The 18,908-nt window shown below is 49.1% G+C and overlaps 1 protein-coding gene across 1 annotated transcript in view; it reads right to left on the reverse strand.

Annotated features, from left to right (window-relative positions):
* LOC125424566 (melanotransferrin-like) overlaps window positions 1-2,041 on the reverse strand; it is a 38,776-nt gene extending 36,735 nt beyond the window's left edge. The window contains exons 1-2 of the mRNA XM_048481911.1: window positions 1,754-2,041; window positions 1,082-1,236 (exon numbers count right to left, since the gene is read on the reverse strand). Coding sequence (XP_048337868.1) covers window positions 1,082-1,236; window positions 1,754-1,802 — 204 coding nt within the window. The 5' untranslated portion in view covers window positions 1,803-2,041. The remainder of the gene's footprint in view (window positions 1-1,081; window positions 1,237-1,753) is intronic.
* Window positions 2,042-18,908: the final 16,867 nt, after the last annotated feature.

The following is an 18,908-nucleotide window of genomic DNA, read 5'->3' on the forward strand; positions in this document are numbered from 1 at the left end:
AGGAAAGTGTGAAGGTCCATCTCTTTTATCTGCTTGGAGACCTGTGCTGTTGGTTTGTTCTTTTAAAAGCAACCTTTCAATAAATAAATCTTCTTAGTTGATAATATGTTAACCCAGCCTCAGTGAGCTCAATAATCTTGTTGGGTACCACAAAGTTTACCTCAGAGCCGTGAACCCAAAGCCTATACCCTCACTACCTGTAGGACACCTGGAAATGGAAGGGAAGGTTTGTAGTTCAAAATGAGCCTAGATCCCAAGAATGTTAGGACACTGTGGACTCACATGCTGACAATGTCAGCATTCTTAGCATTACTTGTTCATATGTCAACTGATGATAATTGTTTAAAACAAATCAGGTTTCAGCCTTTGTTTCTGCTTGTTGGGGATTATCAAAATACCGCAAAGGACGCAATATCTCACCAAGAGATCTCACCTCTGCTTCCGAGACTTCTAGTGCTTTTTTATCTTTCTCCCCTCCCCCCAGCTTTGCTTCAGCAGCAGAAATCAGCCCAAGAGAAGCATGAGTGGCAACATCCGTCTGCACAGTAGCCAGAGCAAGCCCCCTCTGCTCACAGAAGCGGCTTTGTGGCCTTGCCTGGAATCAAACCCAGGGCTCTGCCTTCTCCGCTCCACACATAACACCTCGATCTTGCTTCTACAACAAACAGAATAATTAAGCCATCCCAAAGGCGAGGTGTCAAGTACCCTAATTGAAGCACACGTTGTTTAACATTCGCTCTTCTCCCCCACCCCCCCAGTCAGAGGCGCAGCTGGGCCGTACTGTGCCCGGTGCACACTCTGCGTTTTCTGCCCTCCCCTCCCCCACATTCTTACCTTAGTTCAGCTTGAAAGTGCAGGCTGGAAAAAGCAGCCTGTTCACTTGAGGCTGGAAACAGCCCGGTGGGAATGACACTTCCCAGCCTGCATTTTCAGGCTGAGCTAAGGTAAGTGTTGGGGGGAGGGCACCGCAGGGTGGTGGTCGTGGAGGGTGATTTTCCACCCCCTGGTGTGCACTCGGTGCAATGCGCACCCCCGGACTCCTATTAGCTCCACCTCTGCCGCCAGCAACTCTGGGACTTACATTAATCATGGACGTGCAAGTGCTGGCTGAGCCCCCGCGGACACAGGCCAGCAGGGGTCGGATGTTGGCCCCGGCAAAGGCCTTGCTCATTTCACTGCACTTGGCCAGCTCCTGGTGAGAGATGGTGCACCACCGCAGCAGGCTCAGTGCCAGACCTGGGGGGGGGGGGGAGAGAAGGAGCAGCATCAAGTCAAGGAGGCACCAGCTGGAGAAACAGACGGCAAGGCCTGGGGAGCAGGTCGTGGCTGGGCACAGCTGGCATGTCCAGCTGTCAGGCTCCTGGGGAGGTCTCTGCCTGGCCTGTGCTGGGTGAGAAGGAGCCACTTGGGTCTACTCGGTACCCGTGTTGCCCCAGAACACACTCTCCCGGCCAATGCTTCCAAACCACTGATCCTTTTCCAGTGTGTCCTCTAAGAGCAATCAAGACCCACCTCATCCCTCACTTGGGCCAGGAACTCTGAGGCTGAGCATGAGCAGCAAGCCCAGCACCTCAGGCTGTTCAGAGTTCCTCTGTAGCATAGAGGGAATCCAAAAGAATGGACTCTTCTAGGCCTAATTTCACCCCTCCCCTCAGCTGAAGCAGTACGTACAAGAGGTCGTTTCACATCTCCCCTGGTATCTCCTGTCCCAGAGTAAAGAGAAAATGCTGCTCTAATTGTATTTGGAACCTACCAGCAGGAAAGCAGAGCAGAAGAGCACAAGTGGGCACAAAGGGCTTCATGGCAGGGATCTCTCAATCTCTCTCTCTCTCTCTCTCTCCAGCTGTCGAGGGGGAAGAATGGGAGCTCTGTGGTGGGCCCTCTTCAAGCAGGGCTCTCCGGACTACTCCTCTTCAGAAGGTAGGCTGGCCAAAGGAGCCCTGTTTCTTTGCACGTCTCTCCACGTCAGGAGGTGTTTTTTTTTAAAAAACCTAGTCACAGGCCACCTCAACGGCTGCCTTGAAAGGAAACCCAACCTCTGGCAGAAGACCAGAAGTGGCTGGATGGAATCTGGAAGCTGCCTGTCGCTTCAGCGCCACCTGGTGCTTGAGACGCCATAAGCACAAGTCACAGCAGGCCTCTTTAGCAGCACCAACCAAGAGTGTCCATGCCTGCCGGGTGCTCTGAGGGTCTTCACCAGGCTAGATGTAAAAAGGAAGAAGAAACGAGGGAACACAACCATGTTGAGGAAACTTGATACCGAGCTGACTATTAATTGTGTGCATGAAGAACTCCGTATATCATCACTTATTAATAAGCCATATTGTACCAATTTCAACAAACATTTCCAATTTTTTCCATCAGGTATGCTATCAATATAAATCAACACCTTCATTAATCTACATGAACAAAAATTATTCAGAAAATCACAAAGCAAGTACATGAACCAGTATACATAAATCATGTCAGCGACTGCTTAAAGTTTACCATAATAGCAAACAATCTAGTACAGGGTTCCTTTCATCAGTGAAGACATTATAAGTCTTTGGTTGTAGGAAAATCAGCAGCTGAAGGCGCTTTGCCAGCACTATCTCCTTCTTCTTTGTGTAGCAGAATACTATTTCCAAACAGGAGTATCCAGGGCTCAGAAAGCATATGCTACTAAGGTGCAAAATCCTCTTTCATTCTGACAGTTACAAAAATGAAAGTCAGGAAAACAACAACATAAAATTTCCAGATACATCAGCCTTAGATGAGATGGCAAGAGCCTTCTTGGCATTGATACTGTGCTTGTCCAACCGTGGCTTAGAGCAGTGCCGCTGTTGTCTCTGGGCAGTGCTGCCATTGCAAGCCAGATGTCCGTGAAGTTCTTGAGTCAGGACGTGGTAATTCTTCCAGGGTGCATCAGGGTTTTCAGCTGATATCAGGGCAGGCCAGAGAAACTATAGATAATCTGTATTTAATATCTCAGAGCCAGTGTGGCGCAATGGTTAAGAGCAGTTGGACTCTGATCCGAGGAACCAGGTTTGAGTATCCACTCCTCCACATGAAGCCTCCCGGGTTACCTTGGGTTAGTCAAAGTTCTCTCTGAAGTGTCTCAGCAATGCCTACCACACATATGCATCATGTTACCGTTGCTGCTCGGGTAACAATAAATGATTTCAGCTCAACAACGTAGTGAGGCGCAGGAAGCCAGTGTTTCTTCAAAGCAAAGTATTTTATTTGGAAGCGGTGGTGACAGCTCGGGCAGGATAATCGCACTCTCGTAGCCAAGCACAAGAACTTTTATGCACAAACATCAAAGAGGGCAAAGGGGCAGCCTGCCCCGGGCAGGTAAGGGGGCAGGTCCCTTACTGTACACCAATAAAGAAACATTAATACAAAAGAAAGATACAATTACAACTTTTGTGAATGGGATCACGAAATCCCGCTGTCAAGCGTCTTCCCGCAAGACTTCGCAATGGTGCTGAAAGGAGAGCAGAGAAGGTCCATTCAGAGAATCTGGATGGGCTCACTACCACACCCAGTTATCTACGTTATCAGATGGCTGTTTTCCTTGAGTTATGACCTGAGGCTCCCGCACCTCAGTCCAGTAACAAAAGAGAGTTCAGACTGTCCAATGATGATCCTGACACGTTCTCCTACGGCTGGGACCTCAGGGTGCTGCCATCAGATTTAATCTGCAAAACCAAAGGGGTCTTTGTCTTTGCTAAGGAGTCGGCTGGGTGTTGGTCTAAGCTGAATTCCAGGGCTAACTTCCTTGTCCCTTAATATCAGCTTCTACAGGCTACTGCTTTTACTAACAAACACAAATATCAAAAATAACATATCTAAACTTAAACATTAGGGAAAACCTTAAGGCAGGGGTGGGCAATTATTTTTTCCACGGGGCTGCATAAGAAACAGAAAATATTGTGGAGGGCCGGGCCAAAAAGGCTGAACTCAATTCTGCATAATATTTATTGTATTTCTTTATATAAAAAAGCAGTAAATAGCATTGTTTTGACAAGCGGGCAAGACTAGCATATGTTAAAGTTATGCAATGAAAAAGTGAGGTTGCCTTCCAAAAAATGTAATTTATTCACACAAATTTCTCAAAACAATGGTAGACAAAATGTTAACATTTTTTACTATTTGTGACTCATACGGGCCAGTCAGGGGTCATCCGGTAATTTGAATGTATCCATGAGCCCGTATAATGCCCAGGTCTGCCTTAAGGAATACAAACACATATACTTATAGGCAAGAATATCCTAAGTTAACAATAACAAAACCTTAAATCGACTTGAGAACCTAGCTAAAATATAATCCTAAACAGCGGGCAAATCATAAATTCAACACTAAAGGGGCTTTTATTACATCTTAAAAGGGCAGAGGCAAGAGGGAAACCATGTAGAGTTTTGGCACACTCATATACATACATGCTTTGCAAGCCTTATGGAGGCTTCTGAGCCACACAGGTCTCTGTGTCCTGACATGGAGCCAGTGTAGTCAGGTAACTTGACTCAGGAAAATATTTTGGCTATTTTCCTGGGCAGTAACAATCACACCACTGCTGCCTTCGCACGAGACTGCAGGTCGAGGTTGCGGGAGGTGCCCTTGCGAGTGGACCTAGGATTTGTGCGTGTGGGCTGCGTGGTCTGGGCAGTTTGGAAATGTTTGTGGTTTTGTTCTTATATCCTGGGTCCAGTTTGAGGAAGGGCTTGTATTTTCATGTCAGTGTGGGATTACTGCCCCAGTCCACAGCTCCTTGCACCTATAGCTGCCTATTGAATGTTCCCAGCTGCCAACTGGCTGACCTTAGGTGGGGAAGGCGTTATCCCTGGACTAAGCTGGAATACGCACCACCAAATGTTTGTGGGCAGAGCGTGGCATGGTCCGAAGGATGTCCTCTCAATCAGCTCTCGATCATTAAACAGCAGGGAATGAGGGAGTCCAGTCGTTGGAGAAATGTCTCTGTTGAAGAATCTCGGGGGTCACAAGAGGTCGGGCCCCTGAGAAAGAGCCTTGTGGGATCAAGGGTGAGACCGAAGAGTTTGTCTGATCAACTGGAGCAGCGGTCGCAGCGTCTGTGTGGCAGCCGGAGATTTCCCCAAAAGCCCACTTGTGTCCCACTGGGTATGAAAAGGGAGAACTGCAAAAGAGTGAGGTGGTTTATTACGGGGCAGTTTTTTGGGATGGTGTGGGGTCCGTGCTAATCTTATCCCGTTGAATCACTCAGCAGCTCAGCACCCCTGTAAGCACCTATACGCAAAATGGAAATGCCACGTTCAGAGGGAGTCTTACCTCTGCAAGAGGCTGAATACAAACTAGACTGGAGTGAGCCATTTGTCAGATTTCCAGGGGAAGTTTTGTCCAGTGGGCGGGGTGGGTGGAACAAGGAACAGCAGGTAATGACAAGGAAAAGAGAAACTCCTCTGGGCTAAACCCTTCTAGATCATGGAGCCCTCTGCCCTGTCCTTCCCTTGTTTCAGGTTTGGCTTCTGAATCCTGACTGGGTGGCATCCAGGCTAAGCGTGGGTGTGGATGGGGGAAAGGGGTCATTCCTAAGTAAATGCTGCTCCCTCCCTCCATTTTGTGTCCTTTCACCTGTGTGCATTGCTTCTGCTTGGTTGCAAAGGAGACTTCTAGATTCCATGAATAGGAGCTGAGGGGATGTCAGGCTTGGCCGGCGGACTCTGTTTGGCCAGAGCTTCAGGCTCTCATCGCTCCCCGTTGAAGGAAAGGGTCGGGGCCAGTGCCAATGGGTACATTTCTTCCTGAAAATGCAACACAAGCATGTTCTCTAAAACAGGCAGGGAAGAAGGGCTGAAAGAGCCGCTGTCGAAGCAGCAGCTGGATTTTCTGCACGGGCCACTTAGAAGAGCGTAGATGGCTTCTTAGCCCAAGCGATTGAAAAAGGAAGGCTACTGCTACCAACCTACGCTTGCCAAAACAGCCATTTTTCTCATGGGACACGTGGCCACGTGTCCTCCTTGAAACTTCCCCATCTTCCTTCCTAGCCTAAATTTTGGATTTGGGGTGGCTGAAAATAGCCCGGCCTGCCTGCCCTTGTTTGCCAGCATCACTTTCAATGTTTAAACCGACCTCAGATTTTCCCTTTAAATCCATGTCAAAGGGGGTGGATTTAAAAGGAGAATCTGGGGAAATTTGGGGGGTGCCTGCTGTCAGGGGTGCAATTATTAAGATAGCAGCACCAAAATTTCAGAGTATCCTCAGGAGACACTTCTGATGATACCACCCAGGTTTGGTGAAGTTTGGTTCAGGGGGTACCTCTATCTGTACCCACAAAGACCTATGAATTACGCAGGCCTCAGCTGGCAGTAAGACACAACACACCTCGTCTTAACCAGAAAATGTGAGAGGGGATGTGAACGGGGGTGCGCCCATCAGGACACCCCTGCTGCCCCCTCCCCTGACCTCTGCCTCCCAAGGATCTGCTGCTTCAAAACAAAAGGGGGCACCCTCTCAAATGCCAAAAGGGGTGTCCCTATCCCCCATTCTTTCCAATGGGAGCTAAGATGGGGCTGCTCTTTTGAGAGTCCATAACTTTGGCCCCCCTGAACCAAACTGCACCAAACCTGGGGGGTATCATCAGGACAGTCTCCTGATGATACTCTGAAATTTTGGTACCAATACATCTAAAAACACGCCCCCCAGAAATTTGCCCAAGATTCTTTGTTCTGCAGTGACTTAGCTGCATTGTTGTCAATGGGGAATTTCTGATAGAGGGCTGTGGAAGATCCAGAGCACATTCTTAGCATTACCACCAAGCCTTCAGAAATAGAGTACATATCAAACTGGGGATGGTAAAAGGAAAGTGTGCTCAGTTAGCCAATCAAGTGTTTGATTTCAATGGGACAGCATATCTCTGAATTAGGCAATGTTTTTGAGCATCTCCATTATTTCCTTTCCCACTGCATTCCCACAGGCAATCACAACACAAATAGGTTTGGGGACAACAAAATTTCCAGGTAGGATGAGACTTCACAGTACACACTGCAAATTAAGACCTACGAATTAGCGAGGCGTGCAGAAAAAAGTTTGTTATAATTTTGGATCCGGGATTTGGATCCAGGATTTTTAAAAATCACAACAGTTTATTTTTGGGTAAGACATTATCAGTTCGGGATTCAAATCCACGCGGTTCCAGAGTTTAGGACCATTATTTTCATTATTTTCATAATTACAAGGTTCCGGGGTAGCCGCTGCTGAAGATAACGGCACGAAACGTGGACAGAATACAGTAATCTAAAGACCCCTTACTTTTCAAGCAGATTGAACACACGGCTTTAATTTTACAGATTCTCCTCTAGGCACCCGCACTTCTCTTTACTGATTCCTATAATGGAGGTCAAGCAACTTAGTGGGAGAGCTCCAGTTGGCCATAGCATTAAAAAAAACCTTCTACATTTTCCTACTCCTACAGTGCCTAACATAAAATTCTTACCTTTCTACTGCAAATTCTGCATTTGCCATTCTTTCTTGTTGCGGACTCTGTGTTTCCTTTTACAAAGCGAAAGGGGCTTCCTTTGCAGACTCCCATCCCTTTCTGTTATTATAAGAATGACCTAAAACTAACAACAGGAGCGCGCATTGGGAACAAAGGCAGAGGACCGAAGGCCCACCGAATACTAGAGCCAACGATGCCAGTAGACTTATATAGGCCCCACTGAAATATGTGCAAGCACACAAAAGGTACAATGAAAAGCAGAATGGATTTCAGGAAGGCTGCCTGGGCCAAGAATGATTAAACTACACGAGACACTAGCAGTTCTGTGGATGGAGTTCCCAGTGTTGTTGGTCTGTAAAAATTAGGGACGTGAGGAGGGCCTAATCCCAAATAGCTGCCCCCTCCTCCTGCTCCCTGCAAGCGACAGACCCCCGCCCCCTTGCAGAATGTCCCAACTGAGCGCTCCTCCACTGCTAGCCCCTCCACGTCCACCAGGGCCAGACAGGGAGGGAGGGCGGCCAGAGTCCCCCCAGCAACGATGACGAACCTCCAGCAGCAGCAGCAGCAGCAGTGAGCCTTCCTCTGGTCCTCCTCCTCCTGTGGAGTGAACCAAGGGGCAGACAAGATCAGCCCCATGCATGCCTCCCTTTCCCGGGACCAGAACTCCCCGCCCTCCACCTGCACCCCAGCAGCTGCCCCCTCCTCCGGCCCCCTGCAAGCAATGGACCCACCGCCCCCAAGACCTCCCAACTGAGTGCTCCTCCACTGCCAGCCCCTCCCCGTCCACCAGGGCCAGCCAGGGAGGGAGGGTGGCCAGAGTCCTCCGAGCAGCGGCCATTCCAGCAGCAGCAGCAGCAGCAGCAGCAGCAGCAGCAGCAGCAGCAGCAGCAGCAGCAGCAGCAGCAGCAGCAGCAGCAGTCCCTGCAAAGAGGAGGCACGCCTCTGCCTCCCTCCCTCCTCCTGGCTGTGGCGGCGAACCAAGGGGAGGGCAAGATCAACTACGTATGCCTACCTTTCCCGGGAATGGGGCACTGCACCCACCCAGCTGCCCCCCCTCCGCCACCGCCCCCTGCAAGCGATGGACCCACCGCCCCCAAGACCTCCCAACTGAGCGCTCCTCCACCGCCAGCCCCTCCCCGTCCACCAGGGCCAGCCAGGGAGGGAGGGTGGCCAGAGTCCTCCCAGCAACGACGAACCTCCAGCAGCAGCAGCAGCAGCAGCAGCAGCAGCAGCAGCAGCAGCAGCAGCAGCAGCAGCAGCAGTCCCTGCAAAAGGGCCGCCTCCTCCTCCTCCTCCTGTGAAGCGAACCAAGGGGAGGGCAAGATCAGCCTCACGTATGCCTACCTTTCCCGGGACCAGAACTGCCTGCACCCACCCAGCAGCTGCCCCCTCCTCCTGCCCCCCGCAGGACGTCCCAGCCAAGTGCTCCTCCACCGCTAGCCCCTTCCCGTCCATCAGGGCCAGACAGGGAGGGAGGGCGGCCAGAGTCCCCCCAGTGATGACAATGAACCTCCAGCAGCAGCAGCAGTAGTCCCCACAAAAGGGCCCCCTCCTCCTCCTGTGGAGTGAACAAATGGGCAGACAAGATCAGGCCCATGCATGCCTCCCTTTCCCGGACCAGTACTGCCCCCAGCCACCCACCCAGCAGCTGCCCCCTCCTCCTGCACCCCTGCAAGCGACAGACCCCCCCGCAGGACCTCCCAGCCAAGCGCTCTTCCACTAACCAGCCCCTCCCCGTCCACCAGGGCCAGCCAAAACATACATGGCTCACTCCCCACTCTATTTCCTAATTTCCTCTCTTTCCTAATTTTGACCTCACACCAACCCTGAGAGGTAGGCTGGCCTGAGAAACAGCTGAGGTAGGCCTGAGAAACAGGTCCAAGCCAGTGTAAGTGGAAATTAACTATTAAACCTGTAAATATCTCACAAATGACCCCCCTCAGAAGATTTACCAAACAAATGGCAGTATCATCTCTCACAAATCCCCCTCCCAGCCAAACATACATGGCTCTCTCCCCACCCACTCTCTTTCCCAATTTTGTCCTTACACCAACCCTGTGAGGTAGGCTGGCCTGAGAAACATGTCCAAGCCAGTGCAAGTGGAAATTAACATTTAAGCCTGTAAATCTGTCACAAATGACCCTCCACCAGAAGATTTAGCAAACAAATGTCAGCATAATCTCTCACAAATCACCCCCCCTCCCAGCCAAACATACATGGCTATCTCCCCACCAACTCTCTTTCCTAATTTTGACTTTACACCAACCCTGTGAGGTAGTCTGGCCTGAGTAACAGCTGAGGTAGGCCTGAGAAACAGGTCCAAGCCAGTGTAAGTGGAAATTAACTTTTAAGCTTGTAAATATCTCACAAATGACCCCCCTCAGAAGATTTACCAAACAAATGTCAGCATAATCTCTCACAAATCACCCCCCTCCCAGCCAAACATACATGGCTATCTACAGAGTGCGTACCTAGACTGAAGCTGGTGCTTGGGGACCAAACTTTGGTTTGAATTTTGCCCCCCCCTAACCAGTGATGTGGGCAGCCACCCTCCCCCACCATGACCAAACAATGATTTTTTGTACCAGCTCACAAAACACCTCCCACTCCCCAGCCAGAGCAGCCCAGGCTCTCTCCCCCACCAGCTCTTTACCTAATTTCCTAATCACAGCAACCCTATGGGGTTGGAGGTTGTTGTTAGCCTGAGAAACAGACTCCAAGCCAGGATTTTTGCAAGGGTGTGTGACAGCATGCTGGAATCTGAATCTCTTTAATCACCCAGCAAGACATTTACCTGACAAATGTCAGCATCATCTCTCACAAAGAACACACTCCAGTGGGAGATCCACCACTAATTAGCATCTCGCTTTAGTATGGTGTTGAAACTACAGGAGCTCAAGATTCTTCTTTTAAATCTACCTTTCAAAGGGAGAATCCGGGGTCCCCAGGTTAAAATAAAATTGAAATTGATTCTGTTTGGGAGATGAGATCTCCCCCACCCTGAAACATCTTTTTTTGAGGGTTGGAGAGGATTCAGATGAAATAAATAGCAGATTCAGAATCTGGGCCAAGTTGGGAACATTCGGTTGAAATTGTCTGATTATTAGCTCCTGCCCTTAAATATGAGGAACAAATCACCGAATGCAAGGTGGCCCCGGGCTTTTGCTTGAAATTATTTTTGTGTTTTTGGCAGCCTGAAGGGAAGCATTTTTAAAACTAATGGCAACATGATTTCAGGGGTGCATCAAGAGACTGCCCTGATGATATCACCCGAGTTTGGCGATGTTTGGTTCAGGGAACCAAAGGTTATTTGGACGCCCAAATCAGATACAGCCATCCCCATTGTTTTAAATAGGAGCTAGCCTTTCGAGGTGGTGGCTACCCATCCCGGGGACTATAACTTTGAATACCTAGACCCCTATACTAGGCAAAACTTGGGTGTCAACAGAATGATAGGTGACCAGATGATGCCTAGAGAATTTTAGGTGTCACTAACTAAAAAAAAAAAAAAAAAAATATCCCATCCAGGCACCTAAAGAAGATTACCCAAGATTCTTTGTTTTGCAGTGGCTTTGCTCCATTGTAGCTAATGAGGGAATTTCTAGGGCAGGCTGCACGACTTTTGAAGATAGAGGGTCCAGACTTTCAGGGTGGCTCCAGGAAACCCTCCTGGTAATAGCATCCAACTTAGAGATTTACTGCTTCTAGAGGGTTGAATTTTATGGGCCCCCAAAAGGCTTATTGTGTTTCCCTGCTCCCACTGCCACATGAAGCCTGCTGGCTGGGTTCTCTCAGTGCCCTCAACTACCCCCAAAAGCAAAGCTCACCAAAGCACAGGATGCTATTACTCAGTGCCAGGAGCCACCTTGAGAGTCTGGCGCCTCTGTCTTCAAAAATGTGTGGTCACTGCTTTACACACACTCAGGGATTCCCCCAGAATCTACTGAGGCTCTTCATAAGTTCTGTGATGGGAAAAATAACACTGTAGACTTCAATGGGAGCTTTCTGTTATGTGGCTCTGTGGTAGGAGTTTCAACAGGAGGCACTGTGGTAGTGAATGTTTCTCTGGACTCACTGAAGCAGCCCTGCAAGGAAATAAGTGCCCCAACGCACTTATTTCCTGCAGCACTTCTCTATGCTGCCGAGTCTCCTGAAAGGCAATGCCAACTTTGCTAAAGTTTGCCTGTGATGGCTATGCTGTGGGCATCAGGTTCACCTTCAGCTCAATTTACCCCTGGCATTTCCCTCTTCCACACACATTTTAGCAAATTTGGCTGGTTCTTTCCAGGAGACTCTACTTTTCCAGCAGGTACAGGAAATGCCCCCATGCAGAGCAAGATCCCTACACGGCAATTGCCTCCCTGTTGAAACCTCTACCACAGAGCCATCTAGGCTGTAACAGCAGTCCCATGGAAGTGCTGGGGTGGGAAAAGTAATATTTCCCACTGCAGAACTTGCTTAGGAGCCTGACAGCATTCTGAAGAATGTCTGAAGTCTGTAAGCTATGGCTTCACATTTTTGAAGTTAAGAGTCACTCAGACTTTGGAGGTGGCTCAAAGAGGCCTTGAGTAATCAACATCCAAGCTTGGTGAGCTTTGCTTCTGGAGTCTTGGGGGAGAGAGTTGAGGAAGAGTTCTGAAAGGGAAAACTCAGCCCACAGCGGGCTTTCATGTGCAGGAGCGGGGAAACAAAATCAGCCTTTGAAACAAAATTGAACCCCCAGAAGCAAAGGTCTCCAAACCTGGATGCTGTGCCTGAGAGGCCTCCCTGGAGCTGCACCACAGAAGTCTAGTGCCTCTATCTTCAAAAATGTGCAACCTGCCTACACACTCGAGAGAATTCCCCATTTGGCTGCACAATGGGAACAAAGTCACTACTAAAACTCAAGAATCTCAGGCAAATTTCTTGGGGTGCCTGGAAAGTGTATTACCCAAAGAGTTAGTGGCACCAGATTTTCAGGGTATCATCTGAGTGCTATTCTTATAGTGTCACCCAAGCTTTGCAGAGTTAGGTTCAGGGGGGATGAGAGTTATGGTCCCCTCAAAATGGTGCCCCCATCCCCATTGTTTTCCATGGTAGCTAATTCTTCGAGATAGGGGGCACCCCTTTGGGAGATCCATAACTTTGGCACCTAGACCGACACAACCATGCTTTGGGTGGTATCATCAGGACAGTATCAGATGGTACCCTGACAGTTTGGTGCCATTTGTCCTTATGCAAAGCCACGCCCTGCAGGCCAGGGCAACGTAGAAAAACACTTAAAAACTTTAAAAACACACAAACCTGTGACCCACAGAATGTTGGCGCCCCCCCACGTGACCAAATGGGGGGCGCCCAGGGTACTGAAGGTTTAATACAAGCCAGAACCTCCAGTACGGTATGCTATACAGGTTGCTAGACCTTCCATTTCATTTCAATTCAAAAATCATATGAAATCAGGAGAATCCCACCATAGCTGGATCCCTCATTTTGCCAAACAAAATCCACAGTTTGGATTCCCCTCATTTTGCCTCATTTCCAAGTAATGCCCCACAGGACCCACAGAAAGAGGGTTTGCCTTCTGATTAGGGAAAGGACTGCCTGGAGCTTTGCAGGAGCTTTTAATGTACTAGCATTAATTTCTTTCCTCCATCTCTAGTCGAGGTTTTTTGTGGCAGGCACATCATTTGGGAATGACAGGTCTAAGTATCAACTTGTGGCGTTTCAGGCCTCAGAAACCACATCTGCTGGTCAATAAAATAAAACCTCTGTCCTCTGGATATTGCTTGTTCCAAAAGCCTTAGCAAACACGCACTTTTGTTTTGAGGGGGAGGGAGGGAAAGGGGGAGGAGAAGAGTTTGGGTTGCTATCCCCCTTTCTCTCACATAACTCAAAGGGGCCCACAATCTCCTCCTCCCCCTCCCACAGCCTGAGCCACCCTGTGAAGATTGGAGTTGGGACTGAGAGAGCTCTGAAGGGGAACTGCTGTGTAGCCCAAGGTCGCCCAGCAGGAATGTGCTGGAGTGCACAAACTAATCTGGTTCACCAGACTCTAAAACCCCACAACTCAAGTGGCAGAGAAGGGAATCAAGCTTCGGCTCTCCAGATTAGAGGTGCACCTGCTGTTAACCACTGCTACCACGCTTTGAAGCTGTTTTATTTATTTAATCAATGTATTTAATTCATTTATAGCCCTACTTTCTCCCCCAGTGCAGACCCACATGGCAGCATACATAATTCTCTATCCATTTACTGATGTTGCTAGTCTGTATTTACAAAAAATAAAAGAGTTTTAGGCCTCAGTCTAACTTGAGTGAGACGACAGATTACTTTGGATAGACCATCAGGACAGAGACTGAGGCTGGCAGAGAGCTTTGATGTGGGCATGGGGTGGTGTTGTAGCACATGCTGAGGAAAGACTGAAGTTGCCAACCTCCAGGTGGGGCCTAGAGACCCCCCCCCCAATGACCACTCATCTTCAGGCAGCCTGGGTCAGTTCTCTCTTCATTTTACAGGTGGTTCGTGGCGGATTGGGTATGTGTTTCAGAAGCAGCTCGCTTCATAATATGAGAGGGGTGTAGTCCAAAACAGGACTAGACTGGATTAAAGGAGCCAGTTCTGGGGTAGATGCCTAAGCTTTGGAAACTGGACAGCACTAGGTGAAAGGAGCGAACTTTCACAGCTGGAAAGGCTGAGCTTTCTTCAGCTTCCCTGTTGTATTATAACAAATTGGATCTATCTGTCGAGTTTACTAGAATCACCCTAGACTTCGAACCTGATCTTTGGGAACTCAAGGGCTTACAATCACAACAACTCTGTGGTGTAGAGAGTGTGACCAACTCACAGTCACCCTGCAAGTTTCCATGAAATGAGTGGGGATTCAAACCTGGGTATCCCATATTCTAATCCAGCACTCTGGAGCCCCCCCCCCACTCCCTTGCATGCCACCCTCCCCTCCCCTCCCCTCCCTCCCTCCCCTTCCCTTGCATGCCACCCCTCCCCCTCTCTCCCCTCCCTCCACTCGAGTGGGTGGGCCATGTCCAGATTCCGGGCCCTCTCCCCCTCCCTTCCCTTGCCACCCCTCCCCCTCTCTCCCCTCCCTCCACTAGAGTGGGTGGGCAATGTCCAGATTCTGGGCCCTCTCCCCCTCCCCTCCCTTGCATGCCACCCTCCCCTCCCTCACTCCCCTTCCCTTGCATGCCACCCCTCCCCCTCTCTCCCCTCCCTCCACTCGAGTGGGTGGGCCATGTCCAGATTCCGGGCCCTCTCCCCCTTCCCTCCCTTGCATGCCACCCTATCCCTCCCCTCCCCTCCCTTGCATGCACTGTGTTTTATTAGGTGGGCCATAGGTCCATCTAACCCAGGGCCATAGGTCCATCTAACCCAGGAAGGCGGAGCCTATCGCATTGTGCCTCATTACAGTCCCTCCACTCCCCAAACCCCGTCTTCCTCAGGGTCCACCCCCAAAATTTCCAGGTAATTCCCAACCCAGAGTTGGCAACCCTATTTAGTCACAGTTTTTTGGAAATCTCTCAGCTTCACCTGCCTCACACGGTGTGTCTGCTGTGTGGAGAGGAAGGGGAAGGAGTTTCTAAGCCTCTTTGAGTCTCCTTAACAGGGGAGAAAGGAAGGGCAGCATAAAATCAAACTCTTCTTCTTCTACGTTCCAGGCCAGTGAGCAAAGATGTAGAAGGAGCCAACAGGTGTAGCCTGTTCCTGTCATCCCCTCCTGCACCCCCACCGTTTGTCTGGATCCAGAGTAAACTCCAGTGGCACAGCTGGGTCAACAAAACACATTGAGTGGCTTTGGGACACCCACCAGCACCACCCTTGTTACCGCTGCTGCTCGGGTAACAATAAGTGATTTCAGCTCAGCAACTTAATGAGGTGCAGGAAGCCGACGGTCTTCAAAGCAAAAGGATTTTATTCGGAGGTGGTGGTCCCAGCTCGGACAGGAGAATCGCGCCCTTGCAACTAAGTGCAAGAACTTTTATTCCCAAACTTCAAAGGGGCAAAGGGGGAGGCAGAAAGGGGAGGTGAGGGGGCAAGTCCCTCACCAAACACCAATAAGAAAAAAAATAATACAAAAGCAAGATACAATTACAACTTTGAATGGGATCATGAAATCCCGCTGTCAAACGTAGTCCCGCGAGATCTCACAATGGGGCTGAAAGGAAAGCTGATAAGGTCCATTCAGGAAATCCAGGTGGGCTCGTTACCGCACCCAGCTATCTTTTTTATCAGATGGCTGTTTCCTTCAGTAATGCCCTGAGGCTCCTGCTCTTCATCTTTGCAATAAAGAAAAGTTCAAGCTGTCCAATGGTGGTCCCTGCATGACTTCTAACGGCTGGGGACCTCTGGGTGCTGCCAACAGATTTGATTTGCAAGTCCAAAGGGGTCTTTGTCTTTGCTAAGGAGTCAGCTGGGTGTTGGTCTAAGCAGCATTCCAGAGTCAACTTCCTTGTCCCTTAATATCAGCCTCTACAGGCTACTGCTTTTGCTAACAGACACAAATTTCAAAAATAACATTTCTAAACTTAAACATTAGGGAAACCTTAAGGGATAAACACATATACTTATAGGCAAGACTCTCCTAAATTAACAATAACAAAACCTTAAACTAACTGGAGAACCTAGTCAAACTAAAATCCTAAACAGCGGGCACATCATAAATTCAACTAAAGAGGGGCTTAATACATCTTAAAAGGGCATAAGCAAGAGGGGAACCATATAGCATTGGCACAATCATACATACCCTGTTTCCCCGAAAATAAGACATCCTCTGAAAATAAGACGTAGTAGAGGTTTTGCTGAAGTGCTAAATATAAAGCATCCCCCGAAAGTATAACGTATCAAAGTTTTTGTTTGGAAGCACGGCCGTCGAACAGAACACCAGAGCATGCAGCTGTGGAGCGGAAAAATAAGACATCCCCTGAAAATAAGACATAGCGCATCTTGGGGAGCAAAAATTAGTATAAGACACTGTCTTATATTCAGGGAAACACGGTATATGTTCTCTGTGAACCTTTTGGAGGCTTTTGGACCACACAAGTCTCCGCGACCAGGCATGGAGCCAGTGTAGCCAGGTAACCTGACTCAGGAAAATATTTTGTTTATTTTCCTGGGCGGTAACACCCACCATCCCTGTCTTTCTGCCTGTCCGCTAACTGTTTTACCAACACGTCCTTTAAGGAGTGGAGGTTGCTTGAGCTTTGACTCATCCTGCCTTTTTGTATCAGCATGCAAGAAACTTGCCAAGTGCATTTAAAAAACTTCCTGGAGATTGGAATGGGGAGGACACATAGGAGGTTGGGGAGGACGGGGGCCTCGGCAGGACATAAGGCCATAGAGTCCAACCTCCAAAGCTGCCCTTTTCGCCAGGGAAACCGATCTCTTGTTGTCTGGAGATGAGCTGTAATTCTGGGAGATCTCCAGAACTGGCAACTCTGGCCTGCACCAGTTTTAACCCCCCCTCCCCCCGACCCCTGGACACTTCTCTGAGGGTCCCCATGTCCCCCCCACACCCACATTGATTACTAGTCAAAGAGCTTTTCTTCCTCAAGCCTTTCCTGAATCATAGAATCCTAGAGTTGGAAGAGACACCAAGGGCCATCAAGTCCAACCCCCTGCAATGCAGGAACACACAATCAAAGCACTCCTGACCACCCAGCCACCCAGTCTCTCTTTAAATGCCTCCCAAGAAGGAGACTCCACCAGTCTCCGAGGCAATGCATTCCACTGTTGAATAGCCCTGACAGTCAGGAAGTTTTCCTGACATTTAGGTGGAATCTCTTTTCCTTCACCTTGAATCCATTACTCCTGGTCCGAGTCTCTGGAGCAGCAGAAAACAAGCTTGCTCCCTCACCAACATGACATCCCTTCAATATCTAAATGTGGCTATCATGTCACCTCTTAACATTTTCTTCCCCAAACTAAACATCCCCAGCTCCCTATGTCTCTCTTCATAGGGCATGGATTCCAGACCTTCAACCATTTTGGTTGCCCTCCTCTGGACCCGTTCCAGCTTCTCAATATCCTTCCAGAATTATGGTGCCCAGAACTACACACAATATTCCACTTGAGGTCTAACCAATGCAGGACAGAGAGGTACAATTACATCCCTCAATCTAGACACTATACTCCTATCGATACAGCCCAGAATCACATTGGTTTTCTTGGCTGCCGCATCACACTGCTGAAGTTATGAGCATATTAAAAAAAAGGAATGTGCACACCAAAACCAGTTGCTTTCCTGGAGAATACAGATCTGGATGGGGTGGGAATGTGTCATGTGTAAGAATGTGCAGATTTCCATCAATTCTCACCTGCCTCTGTAGATCCCTCACTAGGCTTTTCCTAACAGACTACTTTCTGAGTCTCTGGCTGTGTATGGGGACCCAAGTCAGGACTCAGGAGTGCCCTGATAAAAGTTGCCAGTGCCCAGGACCCATGAGCAGCATCACCAACAGATAAAAATATCAAAAATGCCTCCGTGCTGGCCACCAGGGAGAAAAAAAAGATGGATTCATTTAGGTGAGGACTCTCTATGGAACATTCTAGTTGGGATGGACACCAGCAGGTGCATTGTGTGTATGCTAAGTGTTGTCAAGCCGCTTCAGACTGACTGTAACTGTGACCGCAGGGTAACAGGTTCAAAATATTTAAGCCAAAAAGCTCAAGCTGACAAACAATACAATCAAAGAAATATTTTATTCAGGCCAACAGACGGGCAAGCTAGAATCAGAGGAGCCACCCTCAAATGGCTGCTGCCTCTTATTTTTACAGGTTACATCAGAATAGCATTAAAAAGAATACACCCCAAAGTTCACCATCATCAATCAATCATTTGATAGGGTGGAGATCATCCCCTTACTCAAAACATTTAGGGCAAACTAGTGCCCTTATTGGAAGGTGTCCGTACTCTGCCTTTGACGTCTTATGAACTTAGGCCCAACTTCCCTTTATCAGTTATTGTTTTCTACTGTCCTACTTTTCTAGACAAAGAGCCTAAACATTCAGCCATGTTCTTGCTTTGTATCAGAAAAGGGCAGACTCATGGTGCCGGTTAGGGACGAGAAGACCTCAAAAACAACTTGGTTCCTAATCTTTTATATTCTTATGGAAAAGCAGGGACAAGGGGTAGTTCATCAAGGTTTTGCTGATCTGGTTAGTAACAGAAAGAAGGCAGGGAGCAAGAGGCCTACTTACCCTATATACCGGCGTATAAGACGACTGGGGGTATAAGAGGCCCCCCCCCCCACTTTTCCAGTTAAAATATAGATTTCGGCATATACTCGCCATATAAGACTACCCCGTGGCAGAGGCAGCAGCAACACCCTGTGTGGCCTCGGCCTCAGGAGAGGCAGGCCGATCGTCGCGGGGGCGGGACAGAGCAGAAGCGGTGGCACCCCAGGTGGCCTTCCTTGGCCTCGGCGGAGGCCGGCCGATTGTTGCGGGGACGGGACAGAGCGGCGGC

The sequence above is a fragment of the Sphaerodactylus townsendi genome, linkage group LG17, assembly GCF_021028975.2.
Source record: "Sphaerodactylus townsendi isolate TG3544 linkage group LG17, MPM_Stown_v2.3, whole genome shotgun sequence".
Lineage (NCBI taxonomy): Eukaryota > Metazoa > Chordata > Lepidosauria > Squamata > Sphaerodactylidae > Sphaerodactylus > Sphaerodactylus townsendi.